The sequence below is a fragment of the Lissotriton helveticus genome, chromosome 1_1 (assembly GCF_964261635.1).
Source record: "Lissotriton helveticus chromosome 1_1, aLisHel1.1, whole genome shotgun sequence".
Lineage (NCBI taxonomy): Eukaryota > Metazoa > Chordata > Amphibia > Caudata > Salamandridae > Lissotriton > Lissotriton helveticus.
In genome coordinates this window covers 1,955,681,998-1,955,704,321 of record NC_136057.1, presented here as the reverse complement: position 1 = coordinate 1,955,704,321, position 22,324 = coordinate 1,955,681,998, and the positions used below count along the sequence as shown (strand labels likewise).

Sequence of the window (22,324 nt, the reverse complement as noted above, 5' to 3'; positions counted from 1 at the left end):
GGCTCCCTCCACCTTGAACCCACACCTGGACCCAGCCTGAGTGAGTCCCAAAGTTCCACCAGTCCTGGGCCCTAGATTCATGTGCTGTAGGTGCCCAGGTGGCAAAATCCCCAAACTGAGGACTTAAACATGTTTTGACCAAAAACTGTCTGAGAACAGGATGAGATCTGAGCGAACCTGCTTGCCTATCTGCCGGAGGTGCATCACTGGTCACATTGACTTTGTGGTTTCTCCTGCTACCTTCTTTTCCACAGCAGCAAATCATGTCCAGTGGTCCTTTGCCAAAAGGGTATCTGGCCTTGTGAAACTGGCTTCAGCTACAGCCCTCTGCCTCATTCCACTGGAGATTTTCGACTTCCAAAAAAGAGACTATGTCCGAACGCGGCTTCAACCAAAAGCTCCTCAACTAGAAAACTTCCTCCTCATACACTTCTTGCAGCCTTGCCCTGCTGACTTTACGTTCTTAGAAAATTTTTCTCAAAATGTCTTCTCAGTTTGAAGGTAAGCGCTTACTGGGCCCAATCCAATTCTTGTATGCGAACTGCGCTCCATCGCGGTCGGACATATTTTTAGACTGACCTGGTCTGGCGCGATTTTTAGGTGCTAGTTTTTACCAAATACTTTAATAATAATTCATATCTCTACTGATTGGATTTTTTGTCATTTTGTTATCAAATCATTTATTAAAATGTACTCTATTTTCTAAATTGATGTGGGATTTTCCTTTTGCTGTGTTTTCACTTTGTGACTATATGCGTGCTGCGTAAATAAATTATGCATTTCCTCAAAATTAAGCCTGACTGCTTTTTGTGCCAAACTACCCATGGTTAAGCACGGGTTAATTTAGTGACTTTTTGTGGTTCACTCTGCAAAGGATTGTGGCTGTTGCTTGACCAGGGCTCACTCCCCATTCAACTAACAACCCAATTTCTCACAGTCTGGTTTTCTCTAGATGCTGGGACTGAGAAGCATACTTGCTAAACAATACCCTTAGTTCACAAATAAATATTTTTGGAAATTATGAAATCTATTATCCAAATGTGCCCCTTTCTAGAATATTTTATTATTTCAGATTTTATGGACTAATGTTTTGTTGAAAGAGATTCTGGCCATACAGCAACAGTGGTCCACTGCCACATTACAGGGCTCAATTTAAAACATATATTTTGGTTGTTTGCATTTAGAAGCTCTGTTAATTAAGATTGTTTTTATTTGGGTTCTAGAGAGCAAGATGAAATAAATGATGTTGTATATTAAGTTTCATTGTATGCCACATTGCATCAACCAAGCGCTAACACAGTTGTTTTTTCCTCACAGTGTCCATACGGCCAAGTGAATGTTAAGGACCCAGCAAAGAAGAAGCAGTTCAATTCTTTTTTTTACACGTAACCACTTTCATCTTTGCACTTTACAACACATGAAATTGAATGTATTGCCAAGAATTGGTGGTGACCAGGTGGGCCAGTGGAACTTTCCAGCAGTGCTACAGGTGCTAGGCTGTTGTGACTTTTAAAGAGGATGGACTATGATAGTGATGAGGATATGGCATCTGACTGACATTGTCCTGCCTGGAGATGCGGATTCCAGTGAGACTGTGGAATGCATTATTCTGGAGCAAAGGATAAGCCCTTTTACCCACCAGTATATCCGATCAGTACTACTTTTATTTACCATACTCATTTTATAATGTACAAATTGTTCAAGAACAACTTTGGGGATTGTGATATCAGAATCTGTGCGAGTTTTCGAGTGAGTCTCGTATTTTTAACAATACTGGAATACGTTTGGTTGCAAATAATAAATAAACGTCTCCTTTTCAGGTATGACTGCATTTTCTGTTTCTTCTTACATATACAGATGCAATTAGAGCGAATTGTAAATATCGTTACTCTACAAAACAGCCAATGGGGAAAGTTCCAAAATGTATTGAAAAATGAAAAAACAAAAATTCTTCTCAGTTCGTAAGCAACACAAGCTTTTTTTTTATATGCATTGGCTTCTCCAGTTACTTTTGTAATTACAAATAAGGCCTGATGGGTTCTGTCTGTAATATTAATTATGCCTATTGGATATCCTTTGTTAACGCGCAGTTTAACAGTCGCTCTAAACTTAGGCCTCACCACTTCCTGTAAGACTGCTTACTGTTCCATAATATTCATCAACTTTGAGACATCTATGCCAGCATGTGTTTTGCAAGATACCTCTTTTCTTCAGGGCCAGGATTTAGGTCTTTATAATTAAATTAATTTGCATGAGATTTAACTGTTCACAGCAGAGCTCAACTGTTGTGTTTAAAGATTAAGATTTTTCTGTTATGTCGTTAATTAGGCATTTTGGAACCTCTGTCAAGCCACAAGTGGAGACCTGGTAACCCCATCAAAGGCTGCTTGACAGAGCTGTTTCATCATCTATGGGAGAGGTGCTCTCTGTGCAAATGAAGGAATTCCCATTTCCCTGTGATGCCTGTTTAAAGAACAGTTGTAGAACAGTTGTAGGGGTAGGTGATCCTCCCTGAAGAAGCACTGAATCAACAGTGCCAATGGGGGATGTACAAATTGCACCGCAACCATCCAGGAGGGTGTACTGGGAGCAGATTGAAACCACCATATGGAGTATTTCCTGTTGTTTGCCAAAGAAAGGACTGTGTCACAGCATGGCTTGGTAACTCCCTTGAGAGTGGCCATAACCTCTCACCACAAAAGACAAAGAGAGATTTTAGTAACATACGCTACCTGTGGGGCTGGTGAGCAGCTGCCCCACTCTGCTGATGTCTGTTAGCCTAACGAAATGGCAGACCCACCAACTGATCCGGAGGGGAATTTTGCCAAAGAACTTAGATACTTAGGAGTTATAATTACTCAAGACTCCACCAAAATCCCTAAGATCAATCTAGATAGAGTCTCAAAGGAGGTTGATATTTTGCTAAAAAGATGGCAGAGAATTCCATTATCATTGTATGGGCGAGTTAATTTGATAAAGATGTGTGTCCTCCCAAAATACACCTACCTTTTCAACAACATCCCTTTAGAATTCGGAAAACCTGATATTCTTAAAATCCAGGGCAAGATATCTTCCTTTATCTGGGCAAGTAAAGCGATACGGTTATCCTGGAAAAAACTCAGGCGTAAACTTCAGCGAGGGGGAGTGGCCCTACCACACTTCCAGCTGTACTGTTGGGCTTACCAATGAAAGAATTGTAGAATGTTATTGCTCTCCCCGGATAATTTATTGATAGGCTGCATGTTTAAAGCCATGTTACTAGGGGAAGAGCAGTTAGGTTTCATGTGCAAGTTTGGCTCGCCTACATTTTTCAAGAAAGTCCACTTAAAGACTCTGCGTTCGGCGGCTAGGTTGTGGTCTGACTGACAAAATTGTTTAGGACTATCCTATTATAGCAAGTGGGTGCCAGTTTGGGATTCTCCCAGTACACCTGACTGTCTTTATGACTACCTTGCTTACCCACTGAAAGAGGCAGGGGTTGTATATTAGAGATACCTTGCACTGGGTGATGAATGCCATTCTTGGGAATATTGGAACCATATTACCAACTGAAATCTGTCCAGGCTCAAGTTCTATCAGCTCTCTTCCTGGTGTAAAAGTCAATGCTGGCCTATCATAGATGATAGCAGTATGGAAAGCGAACTACAGGATCTAGCTCCTAGGAAAAAAGAAGTGGCACAATGGTATAACCATCTCTTGGCAGCTACGGACAGCAAGATGCATCAACCTTACAGACTCTGGGAGAACCACTTGCCAAGCGAGGAGATGGAAACCTTATGACAAGTATCTCTAGATACTCTTTACCCCTTGATTAAATCTGCTGCACTCAGAAAAAAACACTTTTTTACACTCCATAGAATCTATTGGCCTCCCCTCAAGTTATCCAAGATAAAGGGTAGCGGAGAAGCCAGCTGTATGAGATGCGGCCATCAGAATGCAGATGATGTCCACGTATTTGTTTCCTGCCCCAAGATACAAGAATTTTGGATAAATGTGGGTAAGACTATCTCTAGAGCCCTGGGTCGCATTGTGGAGGTAAGCCCATCTCATATTATTTGGTTGTACTCCAGCATTGGGGGGAGTTTCAGATCCGATAGGGCCACAACAAAGACTGATTTGCTGGCTAGGAGTGAGATTTGTAAGTTGTGGCGTCAGATGACACCTCCCACTTGGAATGCTTGGTGGAGTTCGGTTAGATATTTCAGAGCGCTGGACCAAAAGTAAATGTTTATAGGGAAAGCTCAGATAAGGGGCAGTTTTGGGATCTTTTGGATGATGCAGCATCTTGTTGAGTGTAGGGACAGGACAATGACCCAATGATTAACACCTCTGGTCAGCTCAGGTTGTATGTTATGGGTATCCCCCATAAAGAACATCAGCTGAGAGTGGAACCACCACGCATCAGAGGTGGTACAGATCGAATGGGTGCCATAGCTACGGAGGTCATATGAGATGAGTCAAAAAATTTTTTTTTTTAAAGAAATTCAGACTCATCCTCGCAGAGTGCGTGCCAGCCCTCTCCTACTGGGTGCGCGAAACATATTATGTTGTAGACCCCTGTTGTACACCAGTGCATGGTGCACAAGAGTGAGTCTCGTATTTCTAACAACAATGGAATTATATTTGGTTGCAAATAATAAATTAACGGCTCCTTTTCAGCTATGTCTGCATTTTCTGTTTCTTCTTACATATACCGATGCAATGAGCGCGAATTGTAAATGTATTTACCCAACAAAACAATCAATGGAGAAAGTTCCAATATTAATTGAGAAATGAAGGAAAATAGTTCCTGTCTATCCATAAATTGTGTGCTAAGCGCACAAAGCAGCACAAATAATTCTTTTTTATTTGCATTGGCTTCTCTAGTTGCATTTGTTATTTTTTTTAATGGCCTGATGGGATCTGTGTGTAATATTGATTATTTATATTGGATAACCTTTGTTAACGGGCAGTTTAACAGTCGCTCTAAACTTAGGACTCATCACTTCCTATTAAACTTCTTACTGTTACTTAATATTCAGCAACTTTGAGACATCTATGCCAGCATGTGTCTTGCAAGAGACCTCGCTCAATTGTTCACTGAATTTGCTTTTAATTCTACTACTATTGTTTTTGGTACTTCAAGCTAGGTCATCATACCACCTAGTAAGGCAATAGCAAATGTTTACTAGTCAGTGCAGCACTTCGCATGTTGGTGGCAGACACTCCGTGTAGCACCGGACACAGTAGGATTATTACTACTCAAAATGTAATAAATACAGTAACCAGCACTTTGTTGGAGTGTTTGATTTCATGAGAGCCTTGGTAACCTCGCGAGTGTTTGATTTCATGAGAGCCTTGGTAACCTCGCTTAATCTCCCATTGTTATTCAAATGTGCCTTAAATCCGAATTTCCACTCTTCCTCTTTCACTGCTGTCTGGTTAGTTGTTATGCCCTTTTAATTTTTTGGGTCGATGCACCCACTTACAGGTCACCGTTAAGTAAACTATGACATGCTGCAGGAGTAGCAACTGAGCTCCTGTGTATGTGTTTTATGAATAAAAACAATGCCACACTCAGTTCATTAAAGGACACATGCAAAACTAAGATATCTGTCAAGTGCGTACTCTGCACCATCATTTCTAAGGGTGAAGATTGAAATAGTAAATCATCCCACCCAAACCAAAAGAATTAACAAAATTTGTTAGGAATCGTACTATTCCATGATTTTTAATGTTCACATTTGCTAAGTGTCCCCATGCACATTCAATGACGGGAATATGTATTGTTCTTACCCACAGAATTCTAATATTTAGGAAAATTAAGTATTATGCAGTTTGCATGTGATCTTCAAAGAATTTGCGGGGTCCACTTTAAATGCATTAAATACTTGACATAAAACAATGAGCATGATATATGAAAACAGGTAACCAACGACCCTCATAAGTTATGTATATGTTTTTTTAATTCCTCCTTTTTGTAGTGTTTATTAACACACCCTTTTCAAATAGATGTAAAATACAGTTCGCTTAAGAAACTATCGTAAATGTATTGAATTCCCCGGAAAAAAAACAGCAACAACTGTTCAGCTACGCAAAGTGTGTGCATTTTATAAATATCCACAAAATACACTTGTTTAAAGTTGAAGATTTTTTCATGTCTAATTTCACTCTGAAAATACTTTCTTCTCTCACCTCAAATTAATTTCCTATAAATATTCTTTCTTCCCCCACCTAGTCTGGGAAACTTGGAGTGATTGTGTTTTTTTAACACACATTGTGCACCAGTTACATCTAGACATTCCAGCTGCAATGTAAGTCTCTACATAAGTGTGGAAAATGCTCCTAATTGTTTTGTATATACCCAAAATGTTACACGAGACTTCCCAAACTAATCTTCTGTCATAGTCTTGTGGATATCCGGAAGAAAAACTTAAGGGTGTGTACGTTCTGCACACTTTGGTAACTTTGACGTTTATTTATCTGACTTACACCTTTATTATAACGTTTATAAATCTGGTGTTGCTTTTGTAATTGTGCATTGCTTCTATTTACACATCTGAGTCAACTGTAAATCTTCCAATTTTGGCCTACAATCCACAAAACCAAAAGGGTAATTGAGGAATAGCCTCCACTGCAATTACAATGATAACTATGGTGTGATGAGAACATTTCCCAAAGAGGCTATGGCATGCATTATAGGAATTGTGTACAGAAGAGAAATGTCCGTAGAAGTACTATCTTCGATGTTGATTTTTGGAAATAGACTTGGAAATATTGGGTTAATTTCCATGATTCATAGCCAAAGTGTCCCTGAGAGCCTGGGTGGGTTCTAACAGTGTTTGGGCGCATTGTGTAGGTGTAAGTGGTAGTCCCCACAGTGATACGATGCCCTAAATGAGGCAGCCACTTTGAAACAATTTCCATTGATGTCAAGGCTGCCAATAGTATGATTTCAATAATTAAGCTTCTCTGCCATTGGGAGCACCGCTGTCCATCACCCATAATTAAGGCAGCAAAATCACCAGGAGAGGATATATCTGTGTTTTAATAAAGGTTGGCCTGCTAATGACCCTCTGAAATCATAAGCACATCTAATTCCCTAATGTTATTTATCCAACCACTGGGCGAGTAAACTCTCATCAGAAACAAAGAAAAGACAAGTGCGATTGAGCATCATGTTTGAAACTTATCTTGGCAACCTGTTTTACTATTTGTATTCTAGAACTTTAGTACTTGTAGTTTCTCTTACATAAATCAATAGACCTACTTTAGTTTTACCTTTCACCCCTTTTACAACTGAAAAAGTAAACAAGATTCAGCCTGGAAACAATATACCTGCATCTCCTACACACCTGGTGTACAACAGCTATGTTTCAGTTGTGCCAAAGTAATAGCACCTATGCCCAGGCCTATGTAAGTGTGCTGATGGACAGGGCATGGAGCAGGGCTTCTGTTGAAGCAATGAATAGGATATGATTTGAAGAGCCAAACACCTCAACTCTATAGATGCACTGAGTGCAACCAGCTTTTTTAGATCATGGATAGCAAAGGATTGGAGATAATGCAAAGTACTTTTATTTCCAAATATACTCATGGAAGGTAAGTGAAAGCTTTCTTTCAGCAGGTTTGCCCCCACCCCAAAGAATTGATCTTGTATGTCACAGACTAATCCAACATCATTGCCTAGAGATCTTGTGATCACTTCCCATAAATATTATAATGTGGTATCCTTCCTGGTTGTAGAATCCTCAAATGAAAAGAAAGACTTACCTGTCTCTACTTCTGGAGCATCTTTTTCCTTAATTTTATCTAAATACTTTATTATGCCTCCCCATCTATTCAATTCATTTACTTCTAAGATGTTATTAACTCAATTAGAGGAGCAATTGCTAGACTACTTTAAACAGCTAACATCTTCTGTCATCCTCCTGTAAAATCAAAAACTCAGATTGTTTTTCTTCTTTTCTTCCCCCTTTTCTTCATTATAATATCTTGCACTTTTGTGATTTATTTTCAATTTGATTTGTGATTATTTTGCTCAAAATGCTATTCTTTATGGTTCTGACTTCATATATGTTTTCCACAGTAAATTATGTTATGTCTTGGTTTCTGATTTCCGATTTCATTGATCATTCAATTCAAATTTACTTCACTTTCACTGTGACTTGAGAACTTCTTTGCATTTACAGAAGTTACACTAGCATTTTTCTTTCCGTTACTTCTTTTATGTAACAACTGATCTAAATTATCCCCTTTTCACATTCTCTGATACAAGGTTCTGTTTGTTACCCTCTTCGTATTTGAACTTCAGTTGTTTTTGCTGTTCTGTAATTTCTCCTTTTGGATGTCACTTCCATGTCTGTGTGAATGATGTGCAGATTGCAATTTCCTTCCTTACTTTAACTGATGCTTTAACGTAATGCATTCCTCTTGGAAGTTGAGGCACAGTTGAGTGTGCTCTATCTCTGTAAATCCACTAAGCTTGTAGTCTGGGAGTGATGAATGTTTCTACACCTCTCTGAAGCCACAGCAAAATATGTTATTTAGCAGTAAACCCATGCAAAGAGGAAGGCGAGGAGAGGGTAATCCGAGACACAGGGTATCGCCACTCTGACTTGGCATTCAGCTGGGCACTGCCTTCACCTTTTCGTAATGCTTTAATAAATCCTGTGTCAAGATGGTCACCTCAGATTTATTTGCATATGCTGTGGCTATGTAAATAAAAAAAACTCTTCAAAGCCAAAAGGTTTTATTATAGAGACCTTTTGATTTTGACACTGTTTATTATCATGTCAATTGTTTAACAAGAGTGCCTTTTAAAGATGAACACCTTCACAGTGCAATTGGCATAATACAGTTAACATTTGATATTAAATTATAGTAACGTAACAGTTTTCTCATATTCTTAGAGAACTCTATTTTATATAAGTAGATAACTGTTTTTTCATTAATATATGTAAGATAACACTGGATGATTGTCAAGCTGTCATTAGGGTTGCTACTGAAAGAGTGTCCCACATTTGCGAGACTCAGACAAAACAGATCACTGGATTTTGATAATATGATGGCCATAGTGAGGACAAAGAAGGAATCAGGTGTGGGATAGGTGAAGAGATCTAAACTAATAATAATACATATCTCCCATATTGCCATTCAGTGCAACTTGATTTGTCAAAACTTTTAATATGTTGATTATCTATCTGTCTATCTATCTGTCTGTCTATCTATCTATCTATCTATCTATCTATCTATCTATCTATCTATCTATCTATCTATCTATCTATCTATCTATCTATCTATCTATCTATCTTTCTATTTATATATATCCTGCAAAGGTCCTTAGTACAAATTATATATATGTGTGTGTGTGTGTATATATATATATATGTGTGTGTGTATGTGTTTGTGTGAGTGTGTAAACATTGAGAAGAAACTTGTAGCTGTGCTCTCTATTATGAATGAAAACAATGTTCATACATTTTAAAAATGGGTTATTTGTTGTTCATCGCTAGGGGATACAAAAGATAAAAGATGGCCAAGATCAATAGTTCCTGGTTGGCTCATCTCTTTGTTATTTGCACTTTGAAAGATTTGACTTTCTGTTAGAAGGCAATATACTGAGGGAAGTGTTCCTACTATGAATGAAGTTCTAGAGATCATTATGAAACTTTCAATGGCTCTATGACCTATTAGCCTTATCTTTATGGTACTGAGAACATTCTGAACAGGAAGAAACATTATATTTTCTACTTTCTAAGTTAGCTGGTTAAACAGTACAATTCCATGGAAATTACCTTAAATTGTGTGTATGTAAATAAAGGAATAAGAAGGCACTTACATCTAATCAACTACTGGCTATGTTGGATTCCACTAGTAAAGTGTAGGCATACTTCCTATATAGTGTTTTTGGGACTGGCTGAGTGGGCCAGTTAGCTGGCTTTAGACCTAGGTCTTCAATCTCCAACAATGCTCTTGTACCTTTCTCCTTTAGGTTAAAAAACAGTTAACAGATCATCAACCCCTCCTTGACACAGTCTCTCCCCTATCAATTTCACCTCACTTATGGCACAACCTTGAAAGCAGTGGGATCTATGGAGCTAGAAAGTATGACAGCAATAAAGAAGAGAACAAGCGTGTGACTTAGAGACGAATGTATTTGCAATCCCTCAAGTGATCACAGATAGTGGGGCCAAGCTGAAACAGATGGATAGCCTAGCCATAACAGGCCACTTGTGAGGCTCTAAGCTGAAACAGATGGATAGTCTAGTCATAATAAGCCATTTGAGATCCTCACATGGTGAACCAGTAAAAGTACTAGAGGAGCTGCAAATGCTATCTACAGGGAAGAGACACCGAAGAAGATGAGGCCATCAAAGACAATGCACTACCACAATAGAAATAGTCCTGTACTGAAATCAAAGGGCCTTTGTACATACTGCACTTTGCAGTGCATGTATTAGTTTACTACTGACATACAACAAAATGCTATTCACAAACCTATGTGCGGAGACGTCCTCCTCTTCTATCTGTTCTTTGCAGAGATCTCCACCCCGGTTGCGCAGGTCTCCCAAACATAGTTGTACATTTTGATAGTAAATGTGGGAGAAACATGAGGGGGTTGCTGTAAAGTGGGAAATACTTACTACTTAATGGGGGTTGATGAGGGAGAGGTAGCAAGTAGCTTAGAGAGTGGTTATTAGACGTTTAGGGCAGAACATACTAAACTAAACACACACCCATGACAAAGCAAGCCTATTGCTATTCTCAAACTGCACTTCTATTGTTACTACAGCCAAAAACGATCTAACAGTTATTAATGTATGCCAGCCCAGCCGCCCAGCCTCTAGGTAAGTTCAGCACCACACATGGCCACTCACAGGTATTGCAACATACTCTCACAGAAAACTGTGGAGGCAGGGACATAATATGATAATATTTGTTCTAATACTTAATCTAGAATTCATTAAATATAAATAACATTTTAGTTTATAATTACACCAATACATTTAAATGAAATTCACTAAACAATAGTTCAATATAAAGGGATAGTGAGGGTGGGATTTTTTGCAAACATTTAAAAAACATTTGGAATAATAATAATTCTATAACATATGAATATATTTTATTTTATCAATTATTTATAAAAAATATTTATAGAACATTTAATTGAATGAGTTAAAGTGCTGTAAAATTGTACTTATTTAGCTTGACATTAAAAATGATTATTTAAGTTAATTTATATTTTTATTCTACATTTAAGTATTTTAAATTGTTTTACATAAACTGTATTGTTTTGTAGTTGCATTTATATAGTGCTTACTACCCCTAACGAGACATTGAAGCGCTTTACACTAGGCAGCACACTGCTCCAGAACCCAGTGTTAGTGGTCAGTTCAGTTTTATTGATTATTGCATTAGCCTTGTGCGCTCAAGCAAATTATTTCATGCGATCATTCCAGTTTCTTTGTGGCAGATTAATGTAATAGGCATTATGGGCTTTATTACGATGTTGGGTGGACTTGCGTCTGCCCGACCCCGTATCGGTATGAGAACCACCCTACTATTGGTCGGCGGTTCCGCATACCTAATTACAATTTCCCTATGGGAGCTTGTGCTGCGGCCATAAACTGGCCTTAGCACAAGCTCCCATTTTGAAATTGGTGTTTGTATGAATCCCTGCACTGTATGGCAGGCACCTCATGTTGCCTGCCACACGGTGCAGGGATTCACAGGGCGCCACCATAGTTGACCCCTCAGCCCCCACCCGAGGCCGCAGGGTGAAAGGGGGCCTGCTAGGGGCTCCCGATGTCACTTTCTGACAGGCTTTCCATGTCGGAAAGCCCGACATGGAAAGCCTGTTGGAAACTGACATCGTAATCCCAATGGTGGAAACGCTGTCCATTGGGATTATGTGCCGGTTTCCAACGGGCTCCTTGAGCCCATTGGAATCCAGCCGGAATGACCAGCTAGTTTCACTTTCAACCGCCTGCATCGTAATAAGGCCCTAAGCATTACCATTATTGAGTAAAGGGGGATATGTGATTTCGTGCAGATGATTGGTGGGTTTAATAGATGAGCTAAAGTAAATTAGGTAATGCAAGCTTGCAGGGGTATCACTTTCCAAAAAAAGGAGAGGTTGTGATCTCTGAAATGATTTGATTCGAGAGAAGTGGAAAGCATCAGATAGAAAGAAGCAAGAGAACTATTTAAAATGAAAGAGGAGAGGTGTCATTTACAAGTTTTACGTAAAGATCAGTTTTTCATGCCAGATTTTAGGACTGTAGAAAGACTTGTTTGACATAGCATGCCTTTTGAAAATGCAAGACTATAGAATATAAAGATAATGCTATATTAGGTACTTTGATAGGCTCTAGAGTGTGGTAACCAGTCTGCCCACTGCTATGGTACTACTAGATAATGGCTGGATGCAAATATTGCAAGGGGATTCTGCTGATGCTGGAGAGGATGTCTGATGATGTTTGTCACCAACAGTGGCTCGGAGTATTGATTATAAACACAGTAGGATCCATTTAGGACACCTGTGTTTTGACATGACACAATATTGAGGGTGAGGACAGCGTCCCCAGACACTGGAAGTGAATTATCTGCATTCCTCTTGATGGAGATAAAGACACTAAGGAGAGGGGCTCCATAAAAAATCAATGACTCTTTGTTAGCAAGGGGCGCTGAATAGAGTCCCTTGAGCACTGTCCTTTGTCAGATGGCACTCGTGAGGGGTGGAACTGCAGTGCGCAGGGTGAAGGGGAACCCTTTAGGTAAGACCCTGCTCAGACTTTTGTTGTTCTTGATCACCCTTTCAGTTGGGTTAATCACACCTCTCTGTTGTGAGTCCTCCTTTATGGAGAGTACCCTGCTGTAAGGGAAACATTATACAAAACCTTTGTTGGGATAGCAGCCTGCGTACCGTCCCTCCTCCCCACTTTAAACCTCAGCCTCTCCAATGCGCCCCTCTCTTTTGGCGGTCTTCTTCCTCCATACATAGGGGCAGGACCAGGAAAAACCAGAGCACAGCCGGGCTCTGAAAATAACAAGGCCTTTCACACGGTGTGTACCGATGAGACCTGCAGAGGGATGAAGCATACAGTCTAAAGTGGAAAGTGTTTTTAATGAATAAATGGCAGTAAAAGAGCTTGTTTCAGGCAAAATTTAAAACACCTGCTATTACAATGTACCTTTCTCAATGTGCTTTAGAAGTATTTAAACAGTTGCTCTCTGAATTGTGCCCAGATTAACTGGTTATTGAGAAAGGGGTTTTCTCACCCTTTACAGATACACACAGAAAGGTGTCTTGCGGAGAGCAGAAGCTCACATCCTTCTGTACAGCACCAGCAGCAGAATTCCAACCTTGCCACCCAGAGTCCTGGTGCAGAGTATTGCAAACATTATTCTTTTTTTTTTTTTTCTTTTTTTTTTTTTATTGAAGCCAAGGTTTGTCAAACATAAACATTTGCATAAACCAGCATTATATCATAGCAAAAAGCCGAACAACAAAACAAATCTATTTGAACCAAAAGAGTCACCATAAGTCACTAGCCCAGGTCACGAACTTGTTATACATTTCATAAAAGAGAGTTGCTCAGGTATAAAAGTACAAAAATCCCGTAGAAAAAGCCCTGTGTAAACATTCACACAATAAATAGATAAATAGACAATTGACGAGGTCTTAAATCTCATTCCCACCCGCCACCAAACAAACTGGCTACTGCATCCTCACCCTCTGTTTTAATCAAATCTCAAACCCCATGTTTTATTAAATTTATTAAGTCCCCCATTTCTTGCTGCGAAGGTATATTCACTTTTCTTTACCCTTCACATCTTATGCCCCCATTCCAAGGATGACGGAATTGAGTCGGAGCGCCAATTTTGAAGGACCAGTGATCTTGCAATCGCCATAGCTATGTACAGAAATCTAGTCACTGAATCTGCAAAATGGAGATCCGGGTCAAAGCCAAATAGAATTAACCTGTCATTTACTTCCAACTGTAAATTACATTCTTTTTCGAGATACACAAATACCTCTACCCAGTACACATTAATCTTTGGACAGCGGAGCATAATATGTGACCAATTGGCAGCAGGAAAGTTCAAACATCGGAAACATTGGGAAGACTGGTTGGGGTATATTTTGGCCAGGGCTGCTGGGGTTCGATACAGCAGCCATTTACTAAAAAATAGCATCCTGCACCAGTTTGCCCCTCTTAAGGAGCTGAAATTCAACCTGTTAATAGTGGTCCACATATAGGGGGAGATTTCACAGTTTTCCTGTTCTGACCATTCCCTTAAAGCTTTAGATTCAACATCCACCCCCCTTACCGAGGTCAAATATTTCTTCCAGGCATCAGGCTTCCTGTCTGATACCTTAACTAGAAGATCCTCCACCAACCGATTCTGAGCCAAAAAGGAAATAGCGCTAGTTTCGGCAAGATATTTAAATAAAGTGCCATAAGAATTCATTAAGATAAAATCATTGGTCAATGATTGGCGCATATCTACCATAGACACCCAGTTACCATCCCGTATAAAGTCAGAGATTTTAACAAACCCTGCTTCCGCCCATTTTACAGCCAGATATCTAGGTTGTCTAACACCTATGAAGGGGAGAATTTCTTCTAACAAGGAAGCAGAGTTGATTGCAGGTATGGAATATTTTTTAAAGAATGCCTGCCTTCTTTTAAAAAGCCACTGCAAGCTCTTGTAGCGGACCAGCTTTGGAGATCTGAACATTAACAGGGAGAATGATATTGGGTATCCTGACACATAAGATTGATAAAAAAGTTGGGAAAAAAATGTGTTTGTGGTGCAGGCTTAATTCTCGATAAATATTGTGCAAAATACGCATCATAGTAGCTTTTAAGATTGGGAAGTGCTAAACCACCCTGATCCAAGTCTTCATATAAAGTGCTAAGTGCCAGGCGTGGGACTTTCTTTGCCCATATAAAGGCTGTAAACATTGACTCAACTTGAGAAAAGAAGGAATTTGATAAAGTGCATGGAATTGAGGCAAACAAAAAATTAAATAGCGGTAAAACAGACATCTAAATCAGAGCCACTCGTCCCATAATAGACAAAGGAAGTAAATTCCATCGGGAGAACAACCCTTTAACTTTCTTTATTAGGGGATCAAAGTTTAATTTATATAGATCATCAATTAGATTTGAGAAGAATATTCCCAAATATCTCTTTGGATTCGAGTTAACAGAGCCCCGGATATCAGGGTGTAGATTTATAGCATCACTCCCACACTGAATAACTTCCGTCTTGCCCTTATTAATGCGGTATCCCCCTAAAGCTTCAAAGCCCTCAAACAACTTGAAGACCTTGGATTGCACCTCAACTGTGGGCTTAATTAAGAGCATGATGTCATCAGCATACAGTTTTATTTTGGGCATTGCTGTAATTGGAGGACAAATATCGACACAGTTACGAATAGCTGTTGCTAAGGGTTCAATAAAGAACGCGAATAGCACCGGTGATAAAGGGCAACCTTGCCTCGTGCCTCGCTTAATTTTAATAGATCCTACCACTTCCGAATTGATGATTATATTGGCCATCGCATTCTCATATAGGGTCTGAATTAAAAGTATCAATGACCTTGGGATATTAAAAGAGTGTAAAATTAAAAATATTGTCTCCCAGACCACAAGGTCAAAGGCTTTTTCTGCATCTAATAACAAGATGGGAGCTGGAATCTTCAAAGTAATCCAGGGCTTCTGCAAGAAAGTGGGTGTTAGTGGACAATTGTCTTCCAGCTAGAAACCCGTTCTGGTCAGGGTGGATCAACTGTGCTGCAAATGTATTGAACCTACAAGATAGAAGTTTTGTAACGATTTTATAGTCCGAGTTCAGGAGCGTGATCGGACGATAGGAGCTAGGATCCATCTTATCCTTACCTTTCTTTAGGAAACTTACAATGTTCCCCTGCCTAAAAGATTCTGGAACTGGCCCTCCTTCTAATAAAGAATTAATCAGGAATAAAAAAAAATCTGAAAGTGCTCCAAAAAAGACCTTAAAAAATTCTGCGGGTAGTCCGTCTGGACCACAGGCCTTGCCATTCGCCAAACTTTTTACGACTTCCTCCAGTTCTGTCAAAGAGAAAGGACTCGCCATAGATTTATTATTTATTTCAGACAGGGTTGAGAATGGATTTTCTTGAAGGAATTTAGCAAGCAGTTGGTCATCAACCCTTTGTGATTTACCATAGATAGAGTCGTAGTGGGCCATCATGATGTCCCCTATTATCCCTGGGTCTTCTGTGGGAACTGCTGTCAGGGGGCATTTTAATGCTTTAATTTGATTTGCTGCGGCCTGCTCTTTGGCCTGCCACGCCAATAGCCTACCAGTGAAATTACTTTCCTCATAAACCTTCTGTTGAAAGCGTTGAAAAAAGATCTCACTTTGGATGTTATAGGCAGAACAGAGCTCACGTTTGGCCTGATCAAGAAGTTTTTTATTAGAAACAGTAGGATCTTTCAAAAATATCTTGTTCTGAACATAGAACATTCAGAGATCTTAATGGTCGCAATATGTGTTTACTGTAGAAGAATTACCCCTGGGTTTTCTGTTTTTACCCACGCTTCAATAGCACGCATCTTTCTCTTATTATTGAGCCCGTTAACATTAAACGAGACAACCTTTAAAACTGACATTTTAGCCATTTACAAACAGTAGTAACTTTTCTAGCGAAATTGATGGAACAAATAGACGAAGAACAACTGAATAAAAACAAACAACCAGCTTCATTTATTCCCCTTTGCAAACCCCTCTCCACCCACCAAAAAGTTGACTTCCCACCCTCCACCACATCTTCCACTTTCCCCACCCCCAACTCAATTCGGGTATCATGTTACTACACCCTGGTGCGCTTCACTACCGGCCCCCCCAGCAATGTAAATCACAATTTCTCTTCTGCGTCTTGTGGCAGACAAGCAAAATTTAATCTACTCAAACTTTATTTTTCGGATATTAGTGAAAATATGCACTTTTGACATGTGGACACCTGAGATTTTGCTGGGTTTTAGTAACTACAATGTACCCATGACAAACTACTTCATACTTTTATTCCGAAGTTTCCTCTAATCTTTACTAGAGCTTAGCGGTAAGGCTACAAGGAAAGTCAACTCAAAACACTATATGAAAACCTGCCTATTGGAATTAGTGCGCATCTAACAGGGGACAGGAATGAAGGTTGGCAACTTTCACCAGGTGCTTTCGAGTATCCTGGGAATCTGTGAGAGATTTGCCACGTCCAAGAATCCTGCCCAGATACCCTCAGACCCATAACTCTCCGCTCAAATACTTTGGTAAAAATGTTGGGCAGTTTCCTACTGCCCATATTAATGCATGGAAGGGACGGTTTTGAACAGTTGCAAGTAAATCAAAGAGTTATGAGAGGACTGTCCTTGGCATGTGTATAGCGCACTTCTGTAGTAGGGGATCTCGGTGTATAGTCATAATCTTGTGAATAGTCACGCCCATGTGCGTGGAACCTGGAGCAATCGAAATAGTCTCTTAAGTTGTCTTCTTCTGAAGTCCTGCATAGACACTTAAGAGAAAATCAAAGACAAATAATGGAGCCTAAAATTACAAGGCTACATTGGCCAGCACTTCATCTTTAAGTGAAAAGGATAGCCAAATAATATTAAATTTAACACACTGTGTTTCATACTCAGAAAAACTCCCCTTCACAAAAATCCTTTGTAATGATAGAGAGGAAGGGTTGGACAGACAAGCCCCATAGGCTGCCATTATGTGTCTGGAAAAGGGATACCTTGCCGTTAAGGAACTCCCCAGAGACCCTCGGTATCCCAGGATGCACAGCCAAAGGCCTTTTACTTTCAGCTCTTTTTTCCGGCACCTGCTAGCAGGACCCTGGAGCATTGAGCTCTACCTTTTTGGGTATATCTTCAATTTTTGGAGCTTTTCCAGTGATTTGAGTATTTCACTCGACGTCTGGGGTCTTCCTCTTCCAGTTGCTGTGTTTTTTGACCAGTTTTACCACCTCTATATTGTCGAAATGCCAGCTTTATTCGACAAGTGCCCTGAGTGTGGTAGGAAGAAGGCTAAATCTGAACCCCACAGAGTATGCATACTCTGTCTCCCTTCCACCCATGTCCCTGACTCCTGTGATATCTGTCACTCTTTCTCCAGGAGGACCCTGTGTGACAGGGAGAAGATTCCTCTCCAAGGCCTGGAACAGAGGAGACATCAAGAACCAGGTGGGACTTCTGGGCATTGAGGGACTCTGTCACCATCCTCTGCCCGTGCTTCGGCCTCTGGGGGGGCTCCCCAGTCAAGAAAAGGCCCAGAAACGGCACCGGTCCCGGTCGACGTCGATGGCTTCGACGTCGGCTTCGAGAGGTATGACTACCATCTGTTCCCCGTCGACCCAGGGCTCTGGGTCGAAGCGCCATCGATATGTGGCGTCGAGGGGTAGGACGTAGGGACCTCGGACGAGGTCGATGTCGGGGACTTCATCGGCATCGACACACCATTGACGTTGTGATGAATCCCGAAGAAGCAGGCACTCGCCGTCGAGGCGACACCGCCGTTTGCCATCAACGTCGACGAGACATCCGATGTCGAGGATAGAAGAATCGACGTCAAGGCGAGGACGTTCGACGTCGAGGAGTTCGACGACGTCAAGAAGATCGACGACGAGAAGAGCGACATCAAAGAGGTTGACGTTGAGGAAGGATAAGTCGACGTCAAAGAGGAAGTCAAGGCCCAGGAGAGTGTCTACTGCCTCTGTGGTGAGCGTATCATCATCATCGGCGAGTCCCCGGTTGCGCTTGTCCTCAGAGAGGTCTGCCTCCAGAGCATCCTCCCCGAGGCCTGTTCATAAGAAGAGGAGAGTTTTTAGGTCACCGGACTTGGATTATTCCCGGACCTATTCGCCCTCAAGGCCCAGGATGCCTACACCTCCTGCTCTTCCACAGCAGATTCCTCCACCGCCTCCCCCTCCTCCTCCTCCTCCTCCTCCTCCTCCACCACCGGCTCCTCCTCCTCCACCACCGCCTCGGCCTCCACAGCCTTTGGTTCCGGCTCAGCCTCTTCCGTTGCCGCAACCTCCTGTGCCGGAGGTTCCGGTAAGGCCCAGAAAACCGAGGTCAAGGTCCAGAGGGAGACATCACTCTCGCAGTGAGCGTAGATCTTCAACAAGGTCTCGTCATCGTTGAAGGAGGGACAGGTCACGGTCCAGATACATGGACTCGTCCGGTGACAGGAGATACTCTCCCACTTTATCGGGCTCTCCCCCTACGAGAGTGTCGCCAGTGGATGACATTGTGACTTTCCAGGATGTGCTGCTGAGGGGGTAGCAAAGCTAGGGATCACATTGACGGTACCCACTCCTTCCATCTCTGTGATCTTTGAAACATTGCAGCGCAGGCATCTCTCTCACCCTTTGCTGCCTTTGGTACCAGGACTGGAAAAACCGGCCATGGAGCTGTTTCTGACGCCGGCCACGGTGAAGTCGGCGCCATCGCGGCTTCACAAGAAATACAGGCCTCGGATCCGGCATTTTAAGATCAGACCCGGTACCGGATTCTGTTGTAGTGACGGCGGCCAAGAAGCAGCATTCTACGGCCCCTTCATCTACGGTCCCTCCTGACGAGGAGAGCCTTCAAATGGATTTGGCAGGGAGGAAGGTCTGCAGTACAGCTGCCACCTCGATGAAAGCGGCAAGTGCATCAGCGCTTTTGGGTCGGTATGACCACTCCTTATGGGAGTCCTTGCAGCAATTCATTGAGCTCCTCCCGAGGGACAGAAGAGAATACTTCCAGGAGATTTTGAATGAGGGCATGATGGTCTCGAATCAGGTCATCAGTTCGGCAGCAGACGCCTCTCTCCTGGCTGCTCATTGGTACTGCCATGGCATGAACTTGAGACGCCACTCCTGGTTGCGCCTTACCTCTCTTAAGCCAGAGGCGCAACAGCGGATTGCTAATTTGCCCTTTCCGGGATCTACCCTCTTTGGGACTCATGCGGGTGAGGAGATGGCCCGCATGAAGGCAGAAGTGGAAACACTAAAAGCGGTTGGTTTGGAGAAACCTAAGGAACAACAGAAATCCTTCCGCCCTTTCCAGAGGCGTTACTCTTCCCAGAGATTTCAGCGAGGGCAAGGTCGCCAAGCTGGCCAACAGCAGCCACAACAGCAATACCAGCAACAACCCTTCCAGAAGCGTCAGAAGGGCAGAGGCGGCCAGCAGGCCTCCTCAGCAAATAAGGGCCTAGCCGGGTCTAAGCCCTGAGAAGCTACTTCCCCCTCGTCCATTACCCGCTCCGGTGGGGGAAAGCCTTCAGAATTACTTGGCAGCATGGAGAAAAATTACTCAGGACAAGTGGGTGCTGAATATTGTTTGCAATGGATACAGTCTTCGGTTTGTCAGCCCTCCTCCAGCTATTCCACCGGTTCGTTCGCAATTCCAGCTGTGTGAACTTCAAGCGGAGGCCGATACCCTGTTAAGAAAAAGGGCGACAGAAGACGTCCCTCTGTCTCAAAGGGGAAAGGGTCTATACTCAAGGTTCTTTCTGGTACGCAAACAGGACAAAAACAAGTCCAGGCCCATTCTGGATTTGATACAAGCAAACAAATGCACTCGCAGGGAGAAATTTCGCATGCTGTCCTTGCACCATATTTATCTTCAGCTGCAAAGAGGAGACTGGCTTTGCGCAATAGACCTGCAGGATGCGTACTTCCATGTTCTAATTGCATGGAAACACTGGAAGTTCCTGCGCTTCCTGGTCGGCACCAATCACTATCAATACACCGTACTACCGTTCGGACTGAAGTCTGCACCCAGGACTTTTTCAAAATGCCTGGCAGTGGTGGCAGCGCACCTGAGAAAGAACAAGGTGTTTGTCTATCCGTACCTGGACCACTGGTTGATCAAAGCCTCCTCCTTCCAGGAAGCGCAATTGCACTTCAACAGGACGGCCGTTCTGTTGAACCAGCTGGGTTTGCACATCAACATGTCTAAGTCCGTCCCGACTCCTGTTCAGTGCCTGCAGTACTTGGGAGCCTTCATCAATGCTCTCAGTGTGTCCTTCGGAGAGGCGACGCTTATCGATCCTTCAGAAGATTCAGGCTCTCATATCCGTTCCATAAACGACAGTAAGGATGGTGTCTTCTCTTCTGGGGTCGATGGCCTCTTGTATCTTCCTCACACCACATGCACGCTTCCACATGAGACCGCTGCAGGAATGTCTGGAGGATCAATGGGATCAGAAATGAGGGAGCTGGGATGACAGGATCCAACAGTCCCTGAGATGGTGGTGTTCAGCAGAGAATCTCCTCAGGGGGTTCCGTTCCACAAGGACATTCCCACACAGACTATTGTGACGGATGCTTCTCTCCATGGCTGGGGAGCGCATTCAGACCATCTACAGATCCAAGGAACGGGTCCCAGGCGGAATCCACGTACCACATCAATTTTCTGGAACACAGAGCTGTTCATTTGGCGCTGAAAGCCTTCCATCCGTCCTTCCAGACCAACTCCCTGCTTTTACAGACGGACAATACAACCAGAGTGTATTACCTCAACAAGCAGGGGGGCTTGAGATCGCGCACACTGTCCCAAGAAGCGCAGGCGATCTGGCACTGGCTGATAGCCAGAGGACTGACGATAACAGCTATCCATCTACCAGGTGTGCAGAATGCTCAGGCGGATGCACTCAGCAGGCTGGTCCAGAAAAACCACGAGTGGGTCCTAAACGACGAGGTGCTAGGAAACATCCTCGAAAGATGGGGCACTCCAGAAATAGATCTGTTCACCACCGCCAAAAATAGAAAATGCCAAGACTTTGCCTCCAGGTTTTACCAACCGGGGACTCTGGGGAATGCGCTGTGGATCAGCTGGTCGAACAGCTTTCTGTGCGCTATTTCACCCATTCCCCTGATTCAGTCAGTACTCATCAAGCTGTCTCAATCCAGAGCACGAATGATCCTCATTGCTCCGGAGTGGCCTCGACTAAGGTGGTTCACGGACCTGCTCCACCGGTCTCTCCAACCCCATCTGGGGCTTCCATGTCGGCTGGACCTTCTCACGAAGTTCGGGGGCAGATGGTGCACCCCAACCTCTCATTGTTGAGTTTGGCAGCTTGGCTCCTGAGATAGTACAGTATGGACACTTGAACTTGCCTGACAATTGCATGGAAATACTCAAGGAGGCTAAGAGACCTTCCACAAGGACTTCCTACGCCTAAAAGTGGAAGAGGTTCTGCATCTGGTGCACGTCCAAGAACTATGATCCTACCTCCTGCAAAGAAGATGTAATTCTTCCATACCTCTTGCATTTGGCTCAATCTGGCCTTAATTTCCATT

General features: G+C 42.4%; 1 protein-coding gene across 1 annotated transcript in view; it reads left to right on the top strand.

The window, feature by feature from the left end:
• The window catches only part of C1_1H1orf53 (chromosome 1_1 C1orf53 homolog), a 148,570-nt gene extending 143,300 nt beyond the window's left edge, over positions 1-5,270 (top strand). The window contains exon 3 of the mRNA XM_078643991.1: positions 1,318-5,270. Coding sequence (XP_078500117.1) covers positions 1,318-1,389 — 72 coding nt within the window. The 3' untranslated portion in view covers positions 1,390-5,270. The remainder of the gene's footprint in view (positions 1-1,317) is intronic.
• The last annotated feature ends 17,054 nt before the right edge of the window (positions 5,271-22,324 follow it).